The following is an 18,406-nucleotide window of genomic DNA, read 5'->3' as shown; positions in this document are numbered from 1 at the left end:
GCCTAAATCACCTCTAGATTATTTATAATACTGAATTATAAATATGGTATTTATAATACCAAATACAGGCTATTTCCATGGTCCAGGCCTATCCTGTATTATATTATTTACTGCTAAATCCCATTCAGAGGAATAAAGGACTTAAATTTTACTGACCCAGGTTGTTTGTTTTCTTCTAAAAGCATGTCATGGTTTTGGCAGGAAGAGACATCATATTTCAGATGACCTTAGAAAGAAGTGAAGTTGCTCGTTTGTGTCTGACTCTTTGCAACCCCATGGACTGTAGCCTACCAGCCTCCTCCACCCATGGGATTTCCCAGGCAAGAATACTGGAGTGGGTCGCCATTCCCTTCTCCAGAGGATCTTCCCGACCCGGGGATTGAACCCAGGTCTCTCCCATTGTAGGCAGACGCTTTACCATCTGAGCCACCAGGGAAGCCCTGGAATACAGTGTAAATGCTACATAAACAGTTGCCAGCACCGCAAATTTAAGTTTTGCTTTTTGGAACTTTCTGGAATCACTTCTCCCTCCAGATATCTTCCGTCTGAGGCTGGCTGGATCCCTGGGTTCGGAACCCACGGGTGCAGAGGGCCCAGTGCACGTGGTCTGTGGTACCGGGCGGGGCTCTGAGCGCAGTGCTGAGATCACGGGACATGAGCGGGACCACGGCTCTGCCTCTGTCACCCCCGACCCGCAGAGACGCCCGCCCGCAAGGCTGCCCCGTGCTGCGCCGCAGGGACCAGCGGGCCAGCCCAGGCAGGAGGAGGGAAACTCCAGGAGATGGTAAAGGACAGGGAAGCCTGGTGCCCTGCAGTTCATGGGCTTGTAAAGAGTCGGACACGACTCAGCCACTGAGCAACAACAAATCATTTCTGTGGTCTATAATATAACCAAGGCATATATCTGTAAATATTCTGAAGCAATACTGCTGATGATTTTGTGGTGACAATTCAATTTTATATCCAAAATCCAGACTCTCCAGCCTGTGTATTAGAAAACATAAAACTATCAGCTTATTTCTAAATAAATAAATACAAAAGCCCTATAACTCTTCATGATTAAAATGAATTTCAGTGGTTTCCCAGTTCAGCTATTAAAAGTCTCATCAGTCTAGACATATCGCAGCACATGTCCCTTTTATCTCTATCACAGCAATTTAAATGGGAACAATATTCCTAGTATAAGAACATCCAATAAGACCAGGACCATAAACTTCCAAACGAAAAACACGTCTGTCAGGTACAGAACTTCAGTTAGCGAGGATGTGGAACCGCATTTTCCTAACAGGGTTACGGAATCTGTAATGAAATTGCACCATCTAGCCACCAAAGTAAGAAATGACTATTTCAGATCTATTCAGATCACCAAAGCGAGTGTATGACCCGAACCCCTGACTTCTGTGTAAGTGTTTAGGTGATTACTGTTAGCTATATTCTGTTTATTACCATTAAAATGTAACATGTTTGTGATATGGTCATTTTATCCATCAAGAGCCATTTCACGATACGAGAGGTTCTCAAATTCCCAGACAAGAGCTTCTTGGAGACAGTCACCCACAATCTGTACTGACAGGTGGGTGTTACACGGGCCCTTATGACTGCTTTCCTTCAGAAGGGCACCAAAACAACATCTGGAGGTCCATTTCGGCACACACGCAGGTTCTGGTCTGTGAGGATGGATGACTTCTAGCAGCCCCAGTACAGCACGTGGTTCATGCGACCAAGAAGATGAAGAGAACCCACCAAAACTTTAAATAAATGAAGAGAAGGAAATCTACAAAGAGAAGGAGACTCTCTGAGCCTATTTCAATATAAAGAATTTAAATGAAAAAGAAAGCAGCTGAAGTTTACAGTCACAGAACAGATATAAAATGAAAAAAAAAAAAATAGCACCCAAGAGAAGATTCTATAAAAGGAGACTGAGAAATTAGGAGTGAGAAATCTTTAAACAGTGCTTTAGAGTGAGTGAGTCTTTGACACCGCTGTTATTACTCCAAAGCATCTTCATTTATAAAGCTTGAAAAGCAAGCACTTTTAAAGCATAAAAAACACTGTAGTAAAACTGCTTTTCTAGCTGTTTTTTCAAAAGCTTCATAAATTTGAAGGAAAAAAAATGCTTGGCATGAGCCAATATCTTTCTATTAACAAAGTTTATATTTCCTCTTGAAAAGAGAGCAAGTAAGTCCGGATGAGGAGAAAAATGCTCAAAGCAATCCGACTCACATATTTATTCCATAATGTATTCCTCAAGTCCATTAGCACAATAAGAAAGGGCTTTTCTTCCAACACAACTTCAAAGACAGGCTGGAGAGATGCCCAGATTACAAATATGTATTTCCTTAGCATTGGAAAAAAACACTCCCTCCAAAAAAGTACAAAGTACCGAAACTCAGGGCACACTACAAGCTATGTGAGAGCAGAGAAAACACTATTTGAATTTTTGAATGAGCTGGAAAAGATAAACAATTAATATTATGATTAATACATATAAATCAAGAGTGACCACAGGTAGATATGGCCTACAAATAGACAGTCTTTCAATCGCCTCTCCATGAAATCCACAGTGTACGCTGAAGTGTGGACCGACCCCAAAGAGAAAAAGAAGACATACTCTACAGCCATGAAAGCAACATTTATAATAACCGACCACAAACTAGGCCACAAAGAAAGTCTCCATTCCAAATAATCAACATCACAGAAACCACGTTCTTTGAAAATACGGTAATACTAGATATTGGGAAATTTAAAAAATAAACTTAAATAAAAAAACCTCTGTGTTTAAAAGCTAAAAACCAAACTCCCAAATAGCTCATGTGCTAAAGAAGAAATAACAACCAACTACTTTATACTAAAATTCAAGGAGTTTTTAGTATTTAAAAAATTTTAATTTAAGGATAAAACATGCTTAAAGGGAGATGTATAGTCTTAAATATATTTGTTGAAGATGACGAAGACTAAAAACAAATGAGTTAAGTGTCTTTTACTCAAGAGGCTAGAAAAAGTAAACACCTGAAGAAATTAAGAGGAAGAAGAGAGTAGAAATCAGTGAAAGGAAAACAGAAGTCAGTACCTACAGAACCTAAAGCTAATTCTTTGCTACAGTGTCTCTTTCAATAGTTTTTTCAAAGTCTTATCAAAGCAAAAAAAACACAAAATTTTTGGAAAGAAGAACTATAACTATAGACCAATTTCTTAAATCACAAAGTATCTTGAAGCATCTTTTTGCCATGACTTTGTAAAATGGGCATGAAATAAGCAATTTCCTAGAGAAACACTGTGGAAGGGACTCCTGGCTGGCTCCTGTGCCTGCTCACCCTTCTTTTCTTCTTTTAGTGGGGTTTTGGTTTATTTGTTGTTAATTGAGGTAGAGTAGTACTGATCTCCCTTCTTAATAGCAAAGCTTCCTTCCCTGTGAGCAGCCCACATGTGGTAGATGTGCCAGTTCCAGAACCCTCAGCCCTTAGCCAGGCAGGCGGCCTCCACCATTTAACCCAAGTGCCCTGCAAAACTGTCATTTTCTGCCCATGCCAGGCAGTGAGAAAATCTGGCAAGTTTTGGTCTGTATGATGGAACCTCTGTATAATGGAACCTCTCATTGCTAGCTAAGCACATGGATGCCTGGAATTAAGGGGTCACTTCACAGACCCCTTAGCAACGAAGATCTGACCAAATATAATGAAAGCTGAAGTGGTGCACATTATTCCACTAAATAGTCTAAAGGATTAGTTTGAGAGAACAGAAAAGCTAGCAACTCAGAGGCTCCGATACTAAGAAAACAGCGAGAAGAGAAGGACCTAGCAGTGGAGTGACTGAACCAACATCAGAGGGTTGACGTGAGGACCACAGCAATGAACACAAAGTGGCCCTAGCAGAGAGGAAGCGACGGCAAATGCGAATTTATATTAATAAAAAGAAACAAAAAGATTCAGTTGCACAGCCCTCTGATCTGCCAGGAAAAATTGCTAAGTATGACAATTTAACAAATGACGCTGAAACATCTGGTTACCATATGCAAAAATAAATAAGCTTCAATCCATACCTTGCATTCTATACAAAAATCAACTCAAAATATAAAACCTAAACTATAAAATCTCCAGAAAATATAAGAAGAAACCTCTGTGACCGAGGGTTTGGCAAGACTTCTGGGATACAACACCAACGTTCGACTGCTTTAAAACTTTAAACTTCTGCTGTTTGAAAGACACTTTTAAGCGAAGGAAAAAACAAGCCCTGGACTAGAAGAAAACATTTATGCACCGTATCTGATAAGAGTCTTATGTCCAGAATATATGAAGGATTCTCAGAACTCAACAGTAAGAATACAACCAGCCTAACTTTCAAAGGGGCAAAAAAAAATGTGGACACTTTACCAAAGAAGATATAAGAATGGAAAATAAGCAAAGAAAAGATATTTAATATCGTCAGCAACTAAGAAAATGCAAATCAAAACCACAAGACATTTTTAGAAACTGACTGTATCAAGTGCTGATGAGGACGTGGAGGAACTGGAACTCAACTGCTAGTCAGAAGGTAAGTGGTGCAACCACTCTGGAAAACAGCCCGGCAGTTTTTTTTAAACGCTGAACACACATTTACCACCCAACCCAGCAGTCCCCTCGTAACTGTTTACCCAGCTGGACGAAGGTACTTGTCCACACAGACTTGTCCACAGCAGCTTTATCTGGAATCATCCCAAACTAGAAGCAACCCAAATGCTCCCCGGTTGATAAAAGGGTAAGCACAGCACAGTTCATCCATTCGGCGGTGAGAGAAGTGAGGTGTCGACACACACTGCGACATGGACACGCTGCAGAATAATCGTGGCCAGTAAAAGGAACCAGACCCAATAAAGAGTGTATGCCAAATGAGTCCATTCACATACAATTCTGGGAAATCAAACTAAACTACAGCAACAGAAGGAAGGTGATCGGTTGCTGGGGATGGCGGGGTGGAGGGAGGAAACGGGTGACGGAGGACACAGGCCACTTCTGAGGGCCGTGGGCATGTTCATTATCGGCTCTAGCCACAGAGATGTGTGAAAACAGGGACTTTCATTCCACTGAGAGAACAAGTCAGCAAAGCCTCCATGGAGCCTGGTGAAACTGAAGCCCTTCCCGTGTTCTGGCAGAGAGATTCCAGTTCTGGCACTGCCTCGAGAGTGGGGGTGGGGGGCGCAAACCACAGGCCGAGGCCAGGTCCTGCTGTTGTGATACAGCTTTATGGGGACGCAGACACGCCGTCACGCACCAGTGTCTACGCAACAGCTGCCTGTGGAGGCATCAGCAGAGCTGAGAAGCTGCGGCAGACACCATGTGGCTCTCAAGCCTCAAGTATTTACTGTCTGGCCTTTTACAGAAAACATCTGCTGATCACTGCTGGAGACCAACACTGGCTCTTATGTGCCAGGACACACGCAAAGGAGCCCACGGAAGCGCCCTGCACAACAGCGAAAGGCTGGAAAACCCGAAGTGCCCATCAGTGAAGGAACTGATTACTAACAAACACTGGAATACCATTCATCAATTAAAATGAATAAACTAGACCTACAGGCATCAAAACGGGCAGGGTCTCAGAAACTCCAAGCTGAAGAAAGCTGCAAGCAACAAGCTGAGGTTCCAAACCCACAGGAAGGAGGCATCACACCGAATCCATCTTAGTGGCTACCCTAGTGAGAACAGGACTGAAGCAAGCCCAGAAAGGACTTCAGCTTTTCCTACACATTTTCATTTATTTTTATAAAATCTAATTAAGATATTTTAGAAGTTAAATAAATGTAAATGTGACGTCTATAACATACCAAAGAAAAAAAGCAGAAAAACTTGCTGGGTTTTCCCACCCGACTATAATACACATCATCCCCAACTTTATTTTTTTTTCTTTTTTTTTCACCCCCAGCTTTAAAAACGCTCACTAACTATACTTTTCAAAGCAGCGAATGTTCACCGAACAAAGGAATTTTTTCCCTTTTATCTTCGGAAGGCAAGAGACCTACCCATCTGAAATTTACTTTCAGAGGAAACCGAAACACAGGCCTAGTGTGCTTTGCATAAAAACAAAGAGCTATAAAATTTAAACCAACTGAAGCTTCAAAGGTTACCTACAGTAACAGCCTGAGGCACACACTGGAGGTTTCCGACAGGTCTGCACAAACACTGCCGGGACAGCGGACAGCTCTGCAGGCTCACGAGAAGGACGACGACCCAGGGAAAGTCCACAGCGACAGACCGCGGACGGCAGAAAGGGCTTTTCCCCTGTGAGAAGAGCGGGCGACCACGCTCTCCTCCTGTTACTGGTGCAAGGGGCTCCCTCTAACGGGGGGTTTCAGCCCTACAGGTCTCCTTGCAGCTGCTTCAGGCCAGATCTTCGTGACAAACCAGGATATATTAAGCAGAATTATCTAAAATAAATAACCGTTAATCCAACTAGAAGGAAAGAGAAACGGCTGCGTGAGTGTCTGCATATAAACTTACTGGATTATTGGCTCCTGACAAAGCTAAGAAACCCAGAAACTTACGTTAAAAAACCCCAGAAGTGAAGATTTATTCTTATTTTTTGAGGCGTTAAGATGGAAAGCTCTTGGTGGCATCTGAGGCTTACCACCTGGGCTGCAGGTATTCACCCCGCGTCACGTGCCCCAGGGCAGGGGCTGGAGGGAGGGAGGCAGGGGTCCTAACAGAGCCAAGCCATACACCTGGAAGGGAGGCAGCTGGGAGACCAGACACAGACGGCACGCGTGCTCAAGTCAGATCTGAAAACTTCCCAGACTCCCGCTCTGTCACCAGCTGGGGTCGCGCGGATGGATAGCCTGCCTGCCCCCACTGCGCAGGGAGAAGGGGCGTGCTGGGCAGGAAGGGGTTGGCACGGGGTCAGCGCAGGCCGAGGGAGGCCACCACCCCGGACCCAGGACGGGACTAGACGTGGGTGCAGAGGAGCGACATTAGGCCCCCAGAGCCCCGCGTCATCTCTCCTGCCAACTGGGGGGCAGCGGGGGGAGGCTTGTAAACATGTCCACTGACGTCACCGATAGTCACAGGATCTGAAGGGTGCACCTAGTCTTGAAGGCAAATGTGTGAAACAGAGGCTAAATGCCAGTGTGTACAGAAGTCATTTCGTTACCTTCTCTCCAGGTCTGGATGACTGCTGCAACTTCTCATAATCTTTCTTAGTCTCCAGAATTTTTTTGACAAGTCCTCCTGTTGGAAATCAGTGGTTTAATGTTAAAGCAGTTCTCTGCCCTAAGGAGCCAGCTTACTCTAAGTGCGGGTGGGGTGAGGAGGAATGAATGCTAAGATTCTTTCTCTTTCTATACTGAAACAGCTTCAAATACTCTTTACAAGATAAAAAAGCAAAGCGACTCTTTCAGCCTGTTTTAGACTAAGTACTAATATTTCTTTATATTGGAGAAAGAGCATCAACTCTTTTTTTATTATTTTTTTAAAAAAGGATTAGTCATGAGATAAATACCATATGAAAAATCATTTGAATATACCTTGTTTGGCACGTTTGACCTTGGAACCATGTGACTATTTTACATTAATAAACCAAAATTAAATCAAAAATTTTAAACCCTAAAGATCAAAAGCAAAAGAAAACTATAAACGTAGCAGTATCATATCGGTATGTATAACCTAACAGAGAAGAGTTATTTTACCACTTAAAAACAGAGCCATTGGCTGTGCTCCCTAAGGGGGCGGCTACTAAGAACCAGAAGGCAATCAGATCTGCCAGGAGCACCCTGACGTGTCCTCAGTAGGCACACGGGTGTTAGCCACTGCTGCTGTCTGTGCTCAGTTGCTCAGTCATGTCCGACTCTCAGCGACCCCGTGGACTGTAGCCCGCCAGGTCCCTCTGTCCATGGGATTCTCCAGGCAAGAATACTGGGTTCCTCTGTCCATGGGATTCTCCAGGCAAGAACACTGGGTTCCTCTGTCCATGGGATTCTCCAGGCAAGAACACGGGAGGGGGCTGCCATTCCCCACTCCGGTTAACCACTGGCAGTGCAGTTGAAAATCGCTGAGTGTGTGAAACGCAGGATAAAGAAACACACGGCTGCAAGTGTTGGGAGCCAGAATTGCTGGCACGAGCAGAGATGTCCACGGACAAATCAAAGAACTTGGGGAAAACATAAATCATAAGTCTAAAGTGAAAATACCTACATGAACTCAGGATTTGACTTTCTTAGGAAAAAGTAAGAAAACCCCTAGATGCAATAACCAACCCAAAAGTAACGTGCGACCAGGCTCCTTGGAGATACGGGGCAGGAAGGAAGTACAGAAAAGAGCCTAAAACCTTTGTCCCACCAGAAACCAGGAAGCCTCAGAGTCTACTGGGCAAACACGGGCAGAGGACACGGAGAAAACTTAGGTGGACTGAAGCAAAACGCATCAAGCGCGTTAAAGCCGTGACGTCAGAACGACATCAAAACCACCATCACCACCAGCACAGCCCTCATCAGTCAGCGCTCAAGGTGCCAGGAGACAAATGCCCTGTGAGGAAAACCCATCAATAAAGGGGGAGCGTGGAGCAGCAAACACCAGGGGAGGGAAAGCCTGACAAGGTGGAGTCACCAACCAAAATGTGCTGGGGGGTGGGGACGAGAAGGCCACCCCCCACAACCCCCACGGAGTAACAGAGTGAGACCCACGTCTGGGCACAGAGACAGCAGGCGTGACCAAGAGCCAACACCACCACCACCGCCTGCTCTCGTCCAAGCAAACCGAATCTGACCAGGTCTCTAGAACCAATTCATAGGAACAGAGGAACGTGAGAAAAAAAACCACGACAACGGTGGGTAACAAGCAGCACCCAACCGTGAGGAAACTTAAAGGACAAGCAACCAGCCTCTTCAGCAGATAAATCACAAGTGGGATGGGGTGGGAGGGGGATCCTACAGAGAGAATTCAGAGTTAGATCAGTCAGCTGCAAACACAGGGACCTTACCTGGATTCTGACTCAAAGAACTAGGAAACAAACACAAAACAACTGGGGAAAAACAAGCACTAGATGATATAAAAGGCAGGAATGACTGCTTTTTATAGGCAATAATAGAAATATGGGCATTATTCTTAAAACACACACACACACACTTACAGCAGAAACGATGCTCTCCAGGACCTGAAAAGTGTGGGGAGTGGGGGGTCACCTTGGGTGGAGACGGAGGTAAGACAAGACGACCGCTCACTGCAAGAGCTGCATGCTAGCCCAGGGTCACCAGACTACTCTCTCAGCCTTCACAAACGTTTAAACTAAAAGAAGACATTGTGGGGACCTGCTTCGTGTACAGGGGTGAAGACGCTGCACTCCCAACACAGGGAGCAGGGGTTCAATCCCCGATGGGGCACTAAGACCCCATTTGCCTCGTGGTGTGGCCGGCAAAAAAAAAAGAAGACGCTGCTTGGGAAGAAAACAGTATTACGGAACTGTCGATCTGGAGGGGACCTCAGGAGTCCTCCAATCCCATGGTCTAACCGTGTGGGTAAGAAGGGATGTCATCTCCACAGCTGCCCACTGCTGACCTCCAGGTCCTGCCCCCACCCCCAGTGGCTTCCATCGTCCCCAGGATGAACCACACACCAAGGAGGCATCGGTGCCCACGGCATCCTCTTTACTGCTACTCAGACCCCTGGGCAAACCGCGGCAGACCAAGCTCACGTCACCAGGCCCTTTCAGAGCACAGAGGGCACACCCCGGGGCACGCGCAGCGGCCCACGACTCACCGTGCTTCTCGCCTTCCTCCAGTTCCACCACCTGGGCCTGAGCGGGAGAGAAAGCAGAGAAAACGGAGGCTCAGGCTTGCTGAGATCCCAAGACCATGCCCGCGTGGATCTCATCAGGGGAGGGACCGGGTTAAAGAGGGCGGAAAACTAACTGAAACTTCAGAGGGAACTCTGTGCACACAGATCTCAGGGCGGGAGGACTCGGCCCGGCGTGTGGCGCTTCACCCACCATTTCGAGCTCTGACATCTCGGGGAGCTGCGGGGCGGCTTCCACCACAAACTGATCATCATCCTCGTTGTCAGAGTTCTGCGACTCGGTGATCACGTTGGACACGGTTTTACCGCTCCCCATCCTAAACGAAGAGAAACTGGGTTCCGTTAGAAACCTTCTCCCGACCATGCGCCCCCATCAACCCCAGGCATCTGGAACTGTGTGCCCAGTCCTCCCCAAGTCTCCCCCCGGCCCCATCCTCCCCCCTGTGCCCTGGGGAGCCAGGCCTCCCGAGCCCTCAGGCAGCCGCTGCCCCTCCAGGCCTCCACTCTGGCCCCATCCTCCCCCCTGTGCCCTGGGGAGCCAGGCCTCCCGAGCCCTCAGGCAGCCGCTGACCCCCTCCAGGCCTCCGCTCTGGCCCCATCCTCCCCGCTGTGCCCTGGGGAGCCGGGCCTCCCGAGCCCTCAGGCAGCCGCTGCCCCTCCAGGCCTCCACTCTGGCCCCATCCTCCCCCCTGTGCCCTGGGGAGCCGGGCCTCCCGAGCCCTCCAGCACCGCTGCCTCCAGGCCTCCACTCTCCAGGTGCAGGCGAGGGCGTGGTTTTCCCTGTGCTTTCCCTGGCTTCTAGCTACGCTCCCTGAAATTGGCCAGCTCTAAATTTCGTGTTGTCTGAGCTTCTCTGACAACAGATGAATGTTGTCTGTCATTTGACAGAGGATGAGATGGCTGGATGGCATCACCAATTCAACGGACATGAGTTTGAGCAAGCTCTGGGAGTTAGTGACAGACAGGGAAGCCTGGCGTGCTGCTATCCATGGGGTTGCAAAGAGTTGGACAGGATGAGCGACTGAACGGAACGGACTGAGCTTCTCTGAGAACCAGCGCTCTCGCCCTCGACCCCAGCCCTGATGGTCCTCACCAGCCAGCCCCAGGGCTCACGCTGCGCTCCGGGCTGCTACCTTAACTCTGGGGGGTTCCCAGTGCTGGAAAGGCCCCGCCTAGTCGTTGGGCTCTGGGGCCCCCACATGCTCCCGCATCCCTCTCTCAGCCACAGGCCTACGGCGGGACCTGGTCACCGCCGCAGACAGCAGACGCTCAGCCCCGAATCCAAGCCCCTGCTCTGTGACCACCCCACCCCACCCCAGAGTCTTCCCATCTCTGGCTGGAGAACAGTCCACGCGAGGCTGACTGGACCCTTCACCTCGTGCCCTGGGGGCGCCCGTGAACACACCCTGCCTCTCCTGGCTCTGCGGACCTCTGGGGTGGGTGGCCTGTCCTCTGTAGGAGGCTCAGCAGCACCCTGGCCCTGTGCCCAGCTGGACGCCGGGCGCCTTGTCTCCACGTATGCCCCAGTCCCGATGCCACAAAAAGTCCCCAGGGGCGGCCCCAAACGAGGACCTTGGCCCTGGTCCAGTCTGGGCACCAGGCTCTCCTCTCTTTTCTCTGAGCCCTGAGCTTCCATCCCCAGACTCACCATCAGCTCAGGAGAAAGACAAAGAGCCAGGAGCTCACCACCCAGGACCTCACCCGCCCACCAGCCCCTGCTCCGTGAGGCCAGTCCCTCCACACGCCCGCCGTTCCCCCAACAGCCCGCCCCCAACCCACACCACCCGGCCTCCCGTCTCCCCTCCCAACTGGACCATCCCCACCACCAGAGAAACTCGCTGCTCGTCTCACCTTGAAAACAGGAACTCTCTAACTTCTCTCAGGCCTTCCCACCACCACCTACTGCCTCATTCCTCCGCTTCCCTGGCCAACAAGGCTTAAAAGACACACCACGCCGCCTCCAGGCCCTGCCTCCCAACCTGGCTGGAGCCCCTCCGGCCAGCCCGTTCTCCTTCTCCTGTTCCTTCGCTGTGATGTTTTGTGCTGTGTCCACACTGGATCCACAGGGAGATCCGTAACATTTACGAAGCCCTGCGTGTGGCCTGTCTTTATACTGCTCACGACTTTGTATCTTTTGTTTCTAAGTTCTGTGCAATTAAGCCTTTAAATTCTTTTATCCCATTTCCCCGCCGACCCCCGACTGTTTTTATGCTCAGAAAATCCTCTTCTCTGGAGATGGAAGGCATACACTTTCCCCGTAGTGGCAAAGACTGATTGCAGAGCACGAACCCCTGTGTGGAGGCGGTCTGGCCCGTGCTTAGAGGTCAGGGCCCCCCAGGTGCTGCGCCTCCGCCTCAGCCTGTGTGCCGCCCCCGCCAGCATCCCCCCCCACCCCCGTGCTGGGGAAGCCCCTGCCCCACTCCCGGTGCCGAGACAGCGGCGTGGCTGCCCGGGGCCCACCTGTCCGTGGTCAGCGCCTCCACGCTCTCCTGCCGTCGGACCCGGGGAGGCGCGGGCCGTGCGCTCCCGGGCCGAGGTAGCCTCCTGAAAAGAGACACAGAACACTTGGGCGTTTCAGCGGACGGAGGAACACCAACGCTAATGCCAACCTCCAGGCCACCCTCAGCCTGCGCTTAGGACACGGTCTGCAGGACACCAAGAGCGTCCCACTAACCTGACAAGTCTAAGGCACCCACCTCCTCATCTCGTTAAGGTAACAAGAGGTACACACAACTACCAGGAGTCAAGCCCGTGACGGACGCAGCCGTGAGCACGAGCCTCGCTCAGGCTCCAAGACGCTCCACGGCGGTCAGGCGCGCCTCAGGTACCAGGACACTAAGCGGGCTTCGCTTTCTCTGAACAAACCATGGAGCTCAAGCAGCACACGAGCTGGGGCAGCACGGAGAGGCGGGGGCGGGACCGGGCGCACGGACCTGACCGCCGCGGGGGGCTCGCCGGGCGGCTCGGGGTTCTCGGGCGCCTCGCTCTTCTCCTGGCCGGGAGCTCCAGCGTCTCCTTCTGGACGGGCGGCCGGCCCACCAGCAAGTTCACAAAGGGGAAAAAAAAAAAACAAGTAAACGTGTGAAGAGACAGCCATCAAAACAATGACAAACATGAATGAAAATCTTCTCATCATTCTGATGAAATTAAAACAGACGCTTGGCATCTAAATTTGGGGGAGGTGTGGGGACACGGGCAGACTCGAAATACAACTGGGTCAACTTCTCAAGAAATCGGAATTCAACAGGTAGGTGTGTCAAGTCAGCAGTTTAACTGAAAGGAAAACACAGGCCAAGGACAGAAGCAGACACACACGTGTAAACACGCACGCGTCGAGATGCTCAGGCATCGCTCGCCGCAGGGACAGACACTGGGAGACGGGGAACTGTGGTTTGGCCCCGCGTCACACGCTCGTATGAAACGTCACCGTGTTAATACACGCATCATCAACAGCGAGCTGCGCTCAGTCGTGTCCTACTCTCTGTGACCCCGTGGACGGCAGCCCGCCAGGCTCCTCTGTCCACGGGATTCTCCAGGCACGGACAGTGGGGTGGGTAACGTATCTAATAACTACATAGCATAGATGGGGGTCTAGAAGGACATTCATTCAAGTTACGAGCACTGGGATTACCAGTGCTTTTCATTTTCTTCATATTATTCTGCATTTTTAAAGTTTTTTTTTATTTTGGCTCTGTACCATAATATTTTTATAATCTGAATAAAGTTGTGTTCATTTTGATAAAGATTTAATCAGTAAACAGTAAACCCAAACTATTAAGACAATTAAATTTACCCTACTATTTAAAGTGAAAGTGCTTAATATGTTAGAAAATAGTAAAACCAGAATTTGATTATTGGAAATATAATTTATACTCAAGAAAAAATTCCTGAAATGCATTCTTTTAAAACATAAAAAGTTAAATCTTAATTGGTGGCTATGTTTCCTTAAGCTGCTTTCACTAACACAGCATATAAAGCATAAATCCGAGAGCGCACGTTAGTGTCTGTACACACGGACACAATTTATACCAAACAGATTTACTTAAGGCCATTACTTACCTGCATCGCTAGGACAGTCACCTAAAAAAAAAAGCACATCAGAGAATCAATTTCTGTCAGGAAACTTCAGTATATTTAATGATCAGAACAGGATTTGAGAAAAATATATTAGTAATAACTTTGGATGTCCATTAGGAGAAAAACGGTCATTTTCTCATAGTCTTTTTTCCAGCTTCCTAATGCCACTGTTTTATTTTTAGAGAGAGACAGACAAACAAAACCATGAATCATATGTCATTACTTGAAAACAGGAGATAGGAATGAGGAGAAAGCATATCAGTCACAGAGACGGGTGACGGGCACAGAGGCGGGAGGTGACAGAGCCAGGCGCAGGCAAACGGGCCCGTGTCACGTAAGTCGGCCGCGGGTGTCTTTCCATCGGGGCGTCTGCCCCCAGCAGCCCGCCTCGGCACTTGGCACCCGGGACTTTTCCTTCAAGTGCCACGCGATGGGGACAAACGTGATGGCCGAGGCCACAACCAAGGAGGGAAGCGCCGTAGGGTGGGTGGACCCAGGACAGCCCCTGTGCTACACTCTTACAACGCACGAACACGTGCGCAGAAGAGCCAAAGCTCCCTGGATGCAGGACAAGAATAGACGCCCCCAGGGATGGCCAGGTGACCCGGAGGACACACGCTTAAACGTGGGGAAGGCCAGACCGCAAAAGCGGCCTGTGGACACCAAGGTCAGAGCCACAGACACGCTGCCCCAAAGGGGCCGGCTCTGGGGGTGCAGGGGCCCGGCCTTGGGCCTTGGACACCTGCATCCCAGAGGCCATCCCTGCAGAGGGCAGTCTGGAAGACGGGGCCGCCGGGGAGGACGCACTGGGTGTTAGGGAAGAGACTGCGAGAGCTGCCTTGCCCCCGAGGCCCTGACACCACAGCCCCGGGCCTTCTTCAGAGCCATAAGGGGCTGTGGGCCTCGGGGGGCTCCGAGGGCAGCAGAGTCCCGAGCTGACCCCGGGCACTGCACACACAGAGTGGCCTGCCCCCAGCACAGCTCGGCGCCCTGCCTCACAGATGCCCCCGGCCCTGGGCTTCGCCTGCACCACCCAGCCTCCATCCCCAACGCCCGGGCCAAGGCCCCCTCTGCCTTCCTCCCTCATCCCTGGCCGGCCCCCCACCGCCGGGCTCCCAGCCCCAGTCAAGGCCACCAGCCCCGCCTTCGGGCGCATCGCCCGGGCATCCACACGCCTCCAGGCAACCCCACTGCTCTGTCCCTCCCCATCGCCCCACAGCCGCGGCCAGTCTGGCCTCTGGACCACGCACTACACTTCCCACACGATCTGAGCATCCTGAAGCCACTCACCCCTAAAAACGGCATCAGCATCCTGTCTCCAAATTCGCAATAAGGCCACTGGCCCCAGCTTCCGCCCCCTACCCCGCCCCGAGGCCCTCCCTGACCCCTGTCTCCAAACTCGCAATATAGCCACTGGCCCCAGCTTCCGCCCCTGCCCCGCCCCGAGGCCCCAAGGCCCTCCCTGACCCCGGTGTGAAGGCTCCCCGCAGACCACCCAGAGCATCTGCTGCAGTGTCTGCCGGCTCAGCTCACTCAGGCGCTCTCTGCCCGAGGGCTGAGCGCACCGCAGGCCTCCAACAGACACTTTCTGCTGAACAGGCTGGCAAACACCAGCCCTCACCTGCCCACACCCCCGCGGCCCCGACACCTGCGCCGAGTGTGGCGCTGGGGCACGACATGGGGGCAGCGGGCAGGGTGCCCCTCCATGCCCAGCAGGACCTCCAGGGCCTGAAGAAGCGCACAGTGGTCCAGAAAACGGGGGATGTGTGTGCTCGTACGCTGGTTCACTGTGCTGTACAGCGGAAACTAACACACCATTGCAAAGCAACTGTACTCCAATAAAAAACCTTTTTTTTTTAAAAAAAAAAAAAGCAATTACTGAATGTATAACTTTACTACAATTTTTTTTTTTTAATGCTGAGGAAAAAAAATCATGCTTGAAAGCAGAACCTTAGTGAGGGAGGGCTTGAGACAGAGAACATCACAGAAAAGTTAAGAGTGGAGACGGCCTCTGAGCTGCTGGGAAGTCCTCTTTGGATGGGAAACCTGGGGCTGCAGCCCGGCCTCCGGGACCCCCAGCAGCAACTAAGGCTTTTCCCTGGGTCACCCCAACACTTCTGGACTCAGGAGGAACTCAGGACTCAGGGAGGTCTGCTGCCCTCAGGCTAGGACTAGGACGCTCTCCTCTAGTTTATCAAACAGGCAAGAGCGAGTCACCAGCCATGTTCAGTCCTGAGTGTGGATGACAAGGGGCTGGGCCTCGGCGGGGTCAGAGGCCTGGGAGCCTGCAGCTGCGGCCATGACCCCGGGACACCCCGTGTAGGGGACGCACGGGTGACCAGCCTCCCTCTTACCTTTCTGCTTCACGGCTGGCTCTGACTCAGCGCTGCCTCTCCACAAACTGGCTGCAGTGTCATCTGAAATACTAGCTGAGTTAGTATTAGCTTCTTTCGTTTCTGACGTCAGATAGTTAAGGCGGGTGATTAAGAGGGAGACGTGCAGTGGGGTCACGGCGGCACGTGACGCCTCTGTGCCTCCCCATCGCCAGTTCCCCGGGGATGACCCAGGGCGGCTTTCTAGAGGATGCACCTGGACCACTCCCCCCAAGCCTGGCTCTGGGATCAGGCGCGGGGAAGGGGCGCCTGGGAAGTAGGCAGGCCCCACCCACCCAGTCGAGGCAGAGGCAGGGACCCCCCCACCGTTTCCAGGACGGCCTGATACCACCAGTCCCCCCTGGTCTCCCCACGATGGCCCGGCCTGGGAGTCATGACCTGAGGCTGCAGCTTCAGGACGGCAGGAGCAAGAGGGAAGCGCTCCTGGCTCTGCACAGCCCTACACACGTCGGAAACTCCAGCACACCTGCCTACTGTTTACTGACTGACGTGCAAATGTTGACCAAATAGAAGAAAATATCAAGTACCCGAGAAATAAAACATTTCTATTAAAAACAAAAGCAGGGGGGCTGAGGGGACACACTCTGAATTGTGGCAAAAACCAGGGAGGAAACCTGACCCGTTACCAAAGCACCGACCCCCTGTAGCTAAGATGGATCTGGAGACAAACACAGAACTGGGAAGATGCTCCCTTTCCTGAGACACAATCTTATACTTAAAAGTACTCAAAGAAATAGTTTATGTCAGAATTACGCTGTCATTATAAAATAATCAATCTTTATTCTTAGCAAATAAAGAGTTGCTTTATTTTATGTAATAGAACTACATAAAACAGACAACATATAATTTTCTGAGAAAATTCTTTTTGATCTGTTAAGAACGATGTGGACCTAAACAGCCTGATTCAAGTAGTTAATTATTTATGATGTCTCATGGACAGCAACCAAAGAACCAACATGAAGTACCATTAAGTTCTAAAACAAATCTAAAAATCAGATTAGATGACCGTAGATGACCAATTTTAGAAGAAAACACCCCAATTACTTTAAGTTGTCACATACTATTCAGAAGCATCAAATACTTTCTATACTGTGGCAAACTCCACCAACACAGTGAGTAAATTACAGGCGCGTTCTGTCCGTGGTTCAGGGAGACCAAGGACGCTGTGCACAATTTCATCTCCTCAAAGTTCTCTAGTTTTTGAGAGGCCGATGATGGTTGTTTTAACATTTCTAGCAGTAGTCTTAAGTGAGGTTTATTGAACCCCCAATTCACACAAATTGAAAGTACGTAAAAAAACAGACTATACCTTCACTAATAATACTACAACCAATCCTTATTCAGAGAGTGTAGGTTAGCCAGCTTGGCAAACAACAGCTTTAGAAAAAAAATTAGAAATTGAAATCACTATGAATTGGCAAAGGGAAAAACCACAGCGCATGAGCACCACCTGTTGACTGAATTACTGGTAATTACCGGGTCCTGCAGGTGAGGACGAGGGCGAAACGTCGCACCTGGAGTGGGCTCTCGCCCCAGTGAGAGCACGTGCGCAAAGCTGGGAGCCTGGTGGGTCTACAGTTACTGCCCGGAAACGCCTCAGCCAGCACTGGCCCGCAGCACAGCACGAGCCGCCCGCTCTCTGCCAGGGCTCTGTGCAGCGTCTTACCACACAGAGCTGCTGACCATGTCCAGGTGCAAACGCAAACAACCAGGGTTTACACTGGGGGAGCTGCATGGCACAGGGATCAGCCCCAGCCTCGTATCCTGGGGTGCAGAGACGCTGAGTGCATCCTGACGGGACGTAAGGCAAAGGGCACAGCGGCACCTTCGCAGGGCGAGGGCGAGCAGGCCCTTCAGCCCCAGTCTGATCAGGCCTTTAGACCCAAGGGAAATACGGAGGGGGGCGGGGGCTCGAAGCCAAATGACACCGTGAGGAACGAGCAGGCAACATGCTGCACCCGACCAGCAACCGCACCGCTCCGCAAAGGCAACGTTCTGGGACAAAAGTCGGGGCGGGGGTATTCCAGACTCAAAGCGGCGGAAGAGACAAAAGCAGAGGGTAAAAAGGCAGAATGCAGCCTGGGTTTCAGACGCTCTGGGGGAATCAGTGCGTTAGGTTCAACAGTCATTTCACGGCCACGTAAGTGCATGCTGAAGTGTTCAGACGGAATACTTAGAGTATTA

The 18,406-nt window shown here is 50.4% G+C and overlaps 1 protein-coding gene across 4 annotated transcripts in view; it reads right to left on the bottom strand.

Annotated features, from left to right (window-relative positions):
* Positions 1-18,406, bottom strand: part of TRAF3IP1 (TRAF3 interacting protein 1) — a 60,353-nt gene that overhangs the window by 24,371 nt on the left and 17,576 nt on the right. For 2 of the 4 annotated variants that reach the window (XM_027538094.1, XM_027538092.1), the window contains exons 8-13: positions 13,812-13,832; positions 12,686-12,770; positions 12,213-12,296; positions 9,946-10,069; positions 9,717-9,753; positions 7,117-7,193 (exon numbers count right to left, since the gene is read on the bottom strand). In XM_027538094.1, the coding sequence (XP_027393895.1) occupies positions 7,117-7,193; positions 9,717-9,753; positions 9,946-10,069; positions 12,213-12,296; positions 12,686-12,770; positions 13,812-13,832 (428 nt within the window). Of the gene's footprint in view, positions 1-7,116; positions 7,194-9,716; positions 9,754-9,945; positions 10,070-12,212; positions 12,297-12,685; positions 12,771-13,811; positions 13,833-16,183; positions 16,286-18,406 lie in introns of all 4 variants that reach the window. The other 2 variants (XM_027538095.1, XM_027538093.1) reach the window with 2 other exon arrangements.

This window comes from Bos indicus x Bos taurus, chromosome 3, assembly GCF_003369695.1.
Source record: "Bos indicus x Bos taurus breed Angus x Brahman F1 hybrid chromosome 3, Bos_hybrid_MaternalHap_v2.0, whole genome shotgun sequence".
Classification (NCBI taxonomy): domain Eukaryota; kingdom Metazoa; phylum Chordata; class Mammalia; order Artiodactyla; family Bovidae; genus Bos; species Bos indicus x Bos taurus.
The sequence above is the reverse complement of the archived record's forward strand: the minus strand, read 5'-3'. Positions and strand labels throughout refer to the sequence as shown.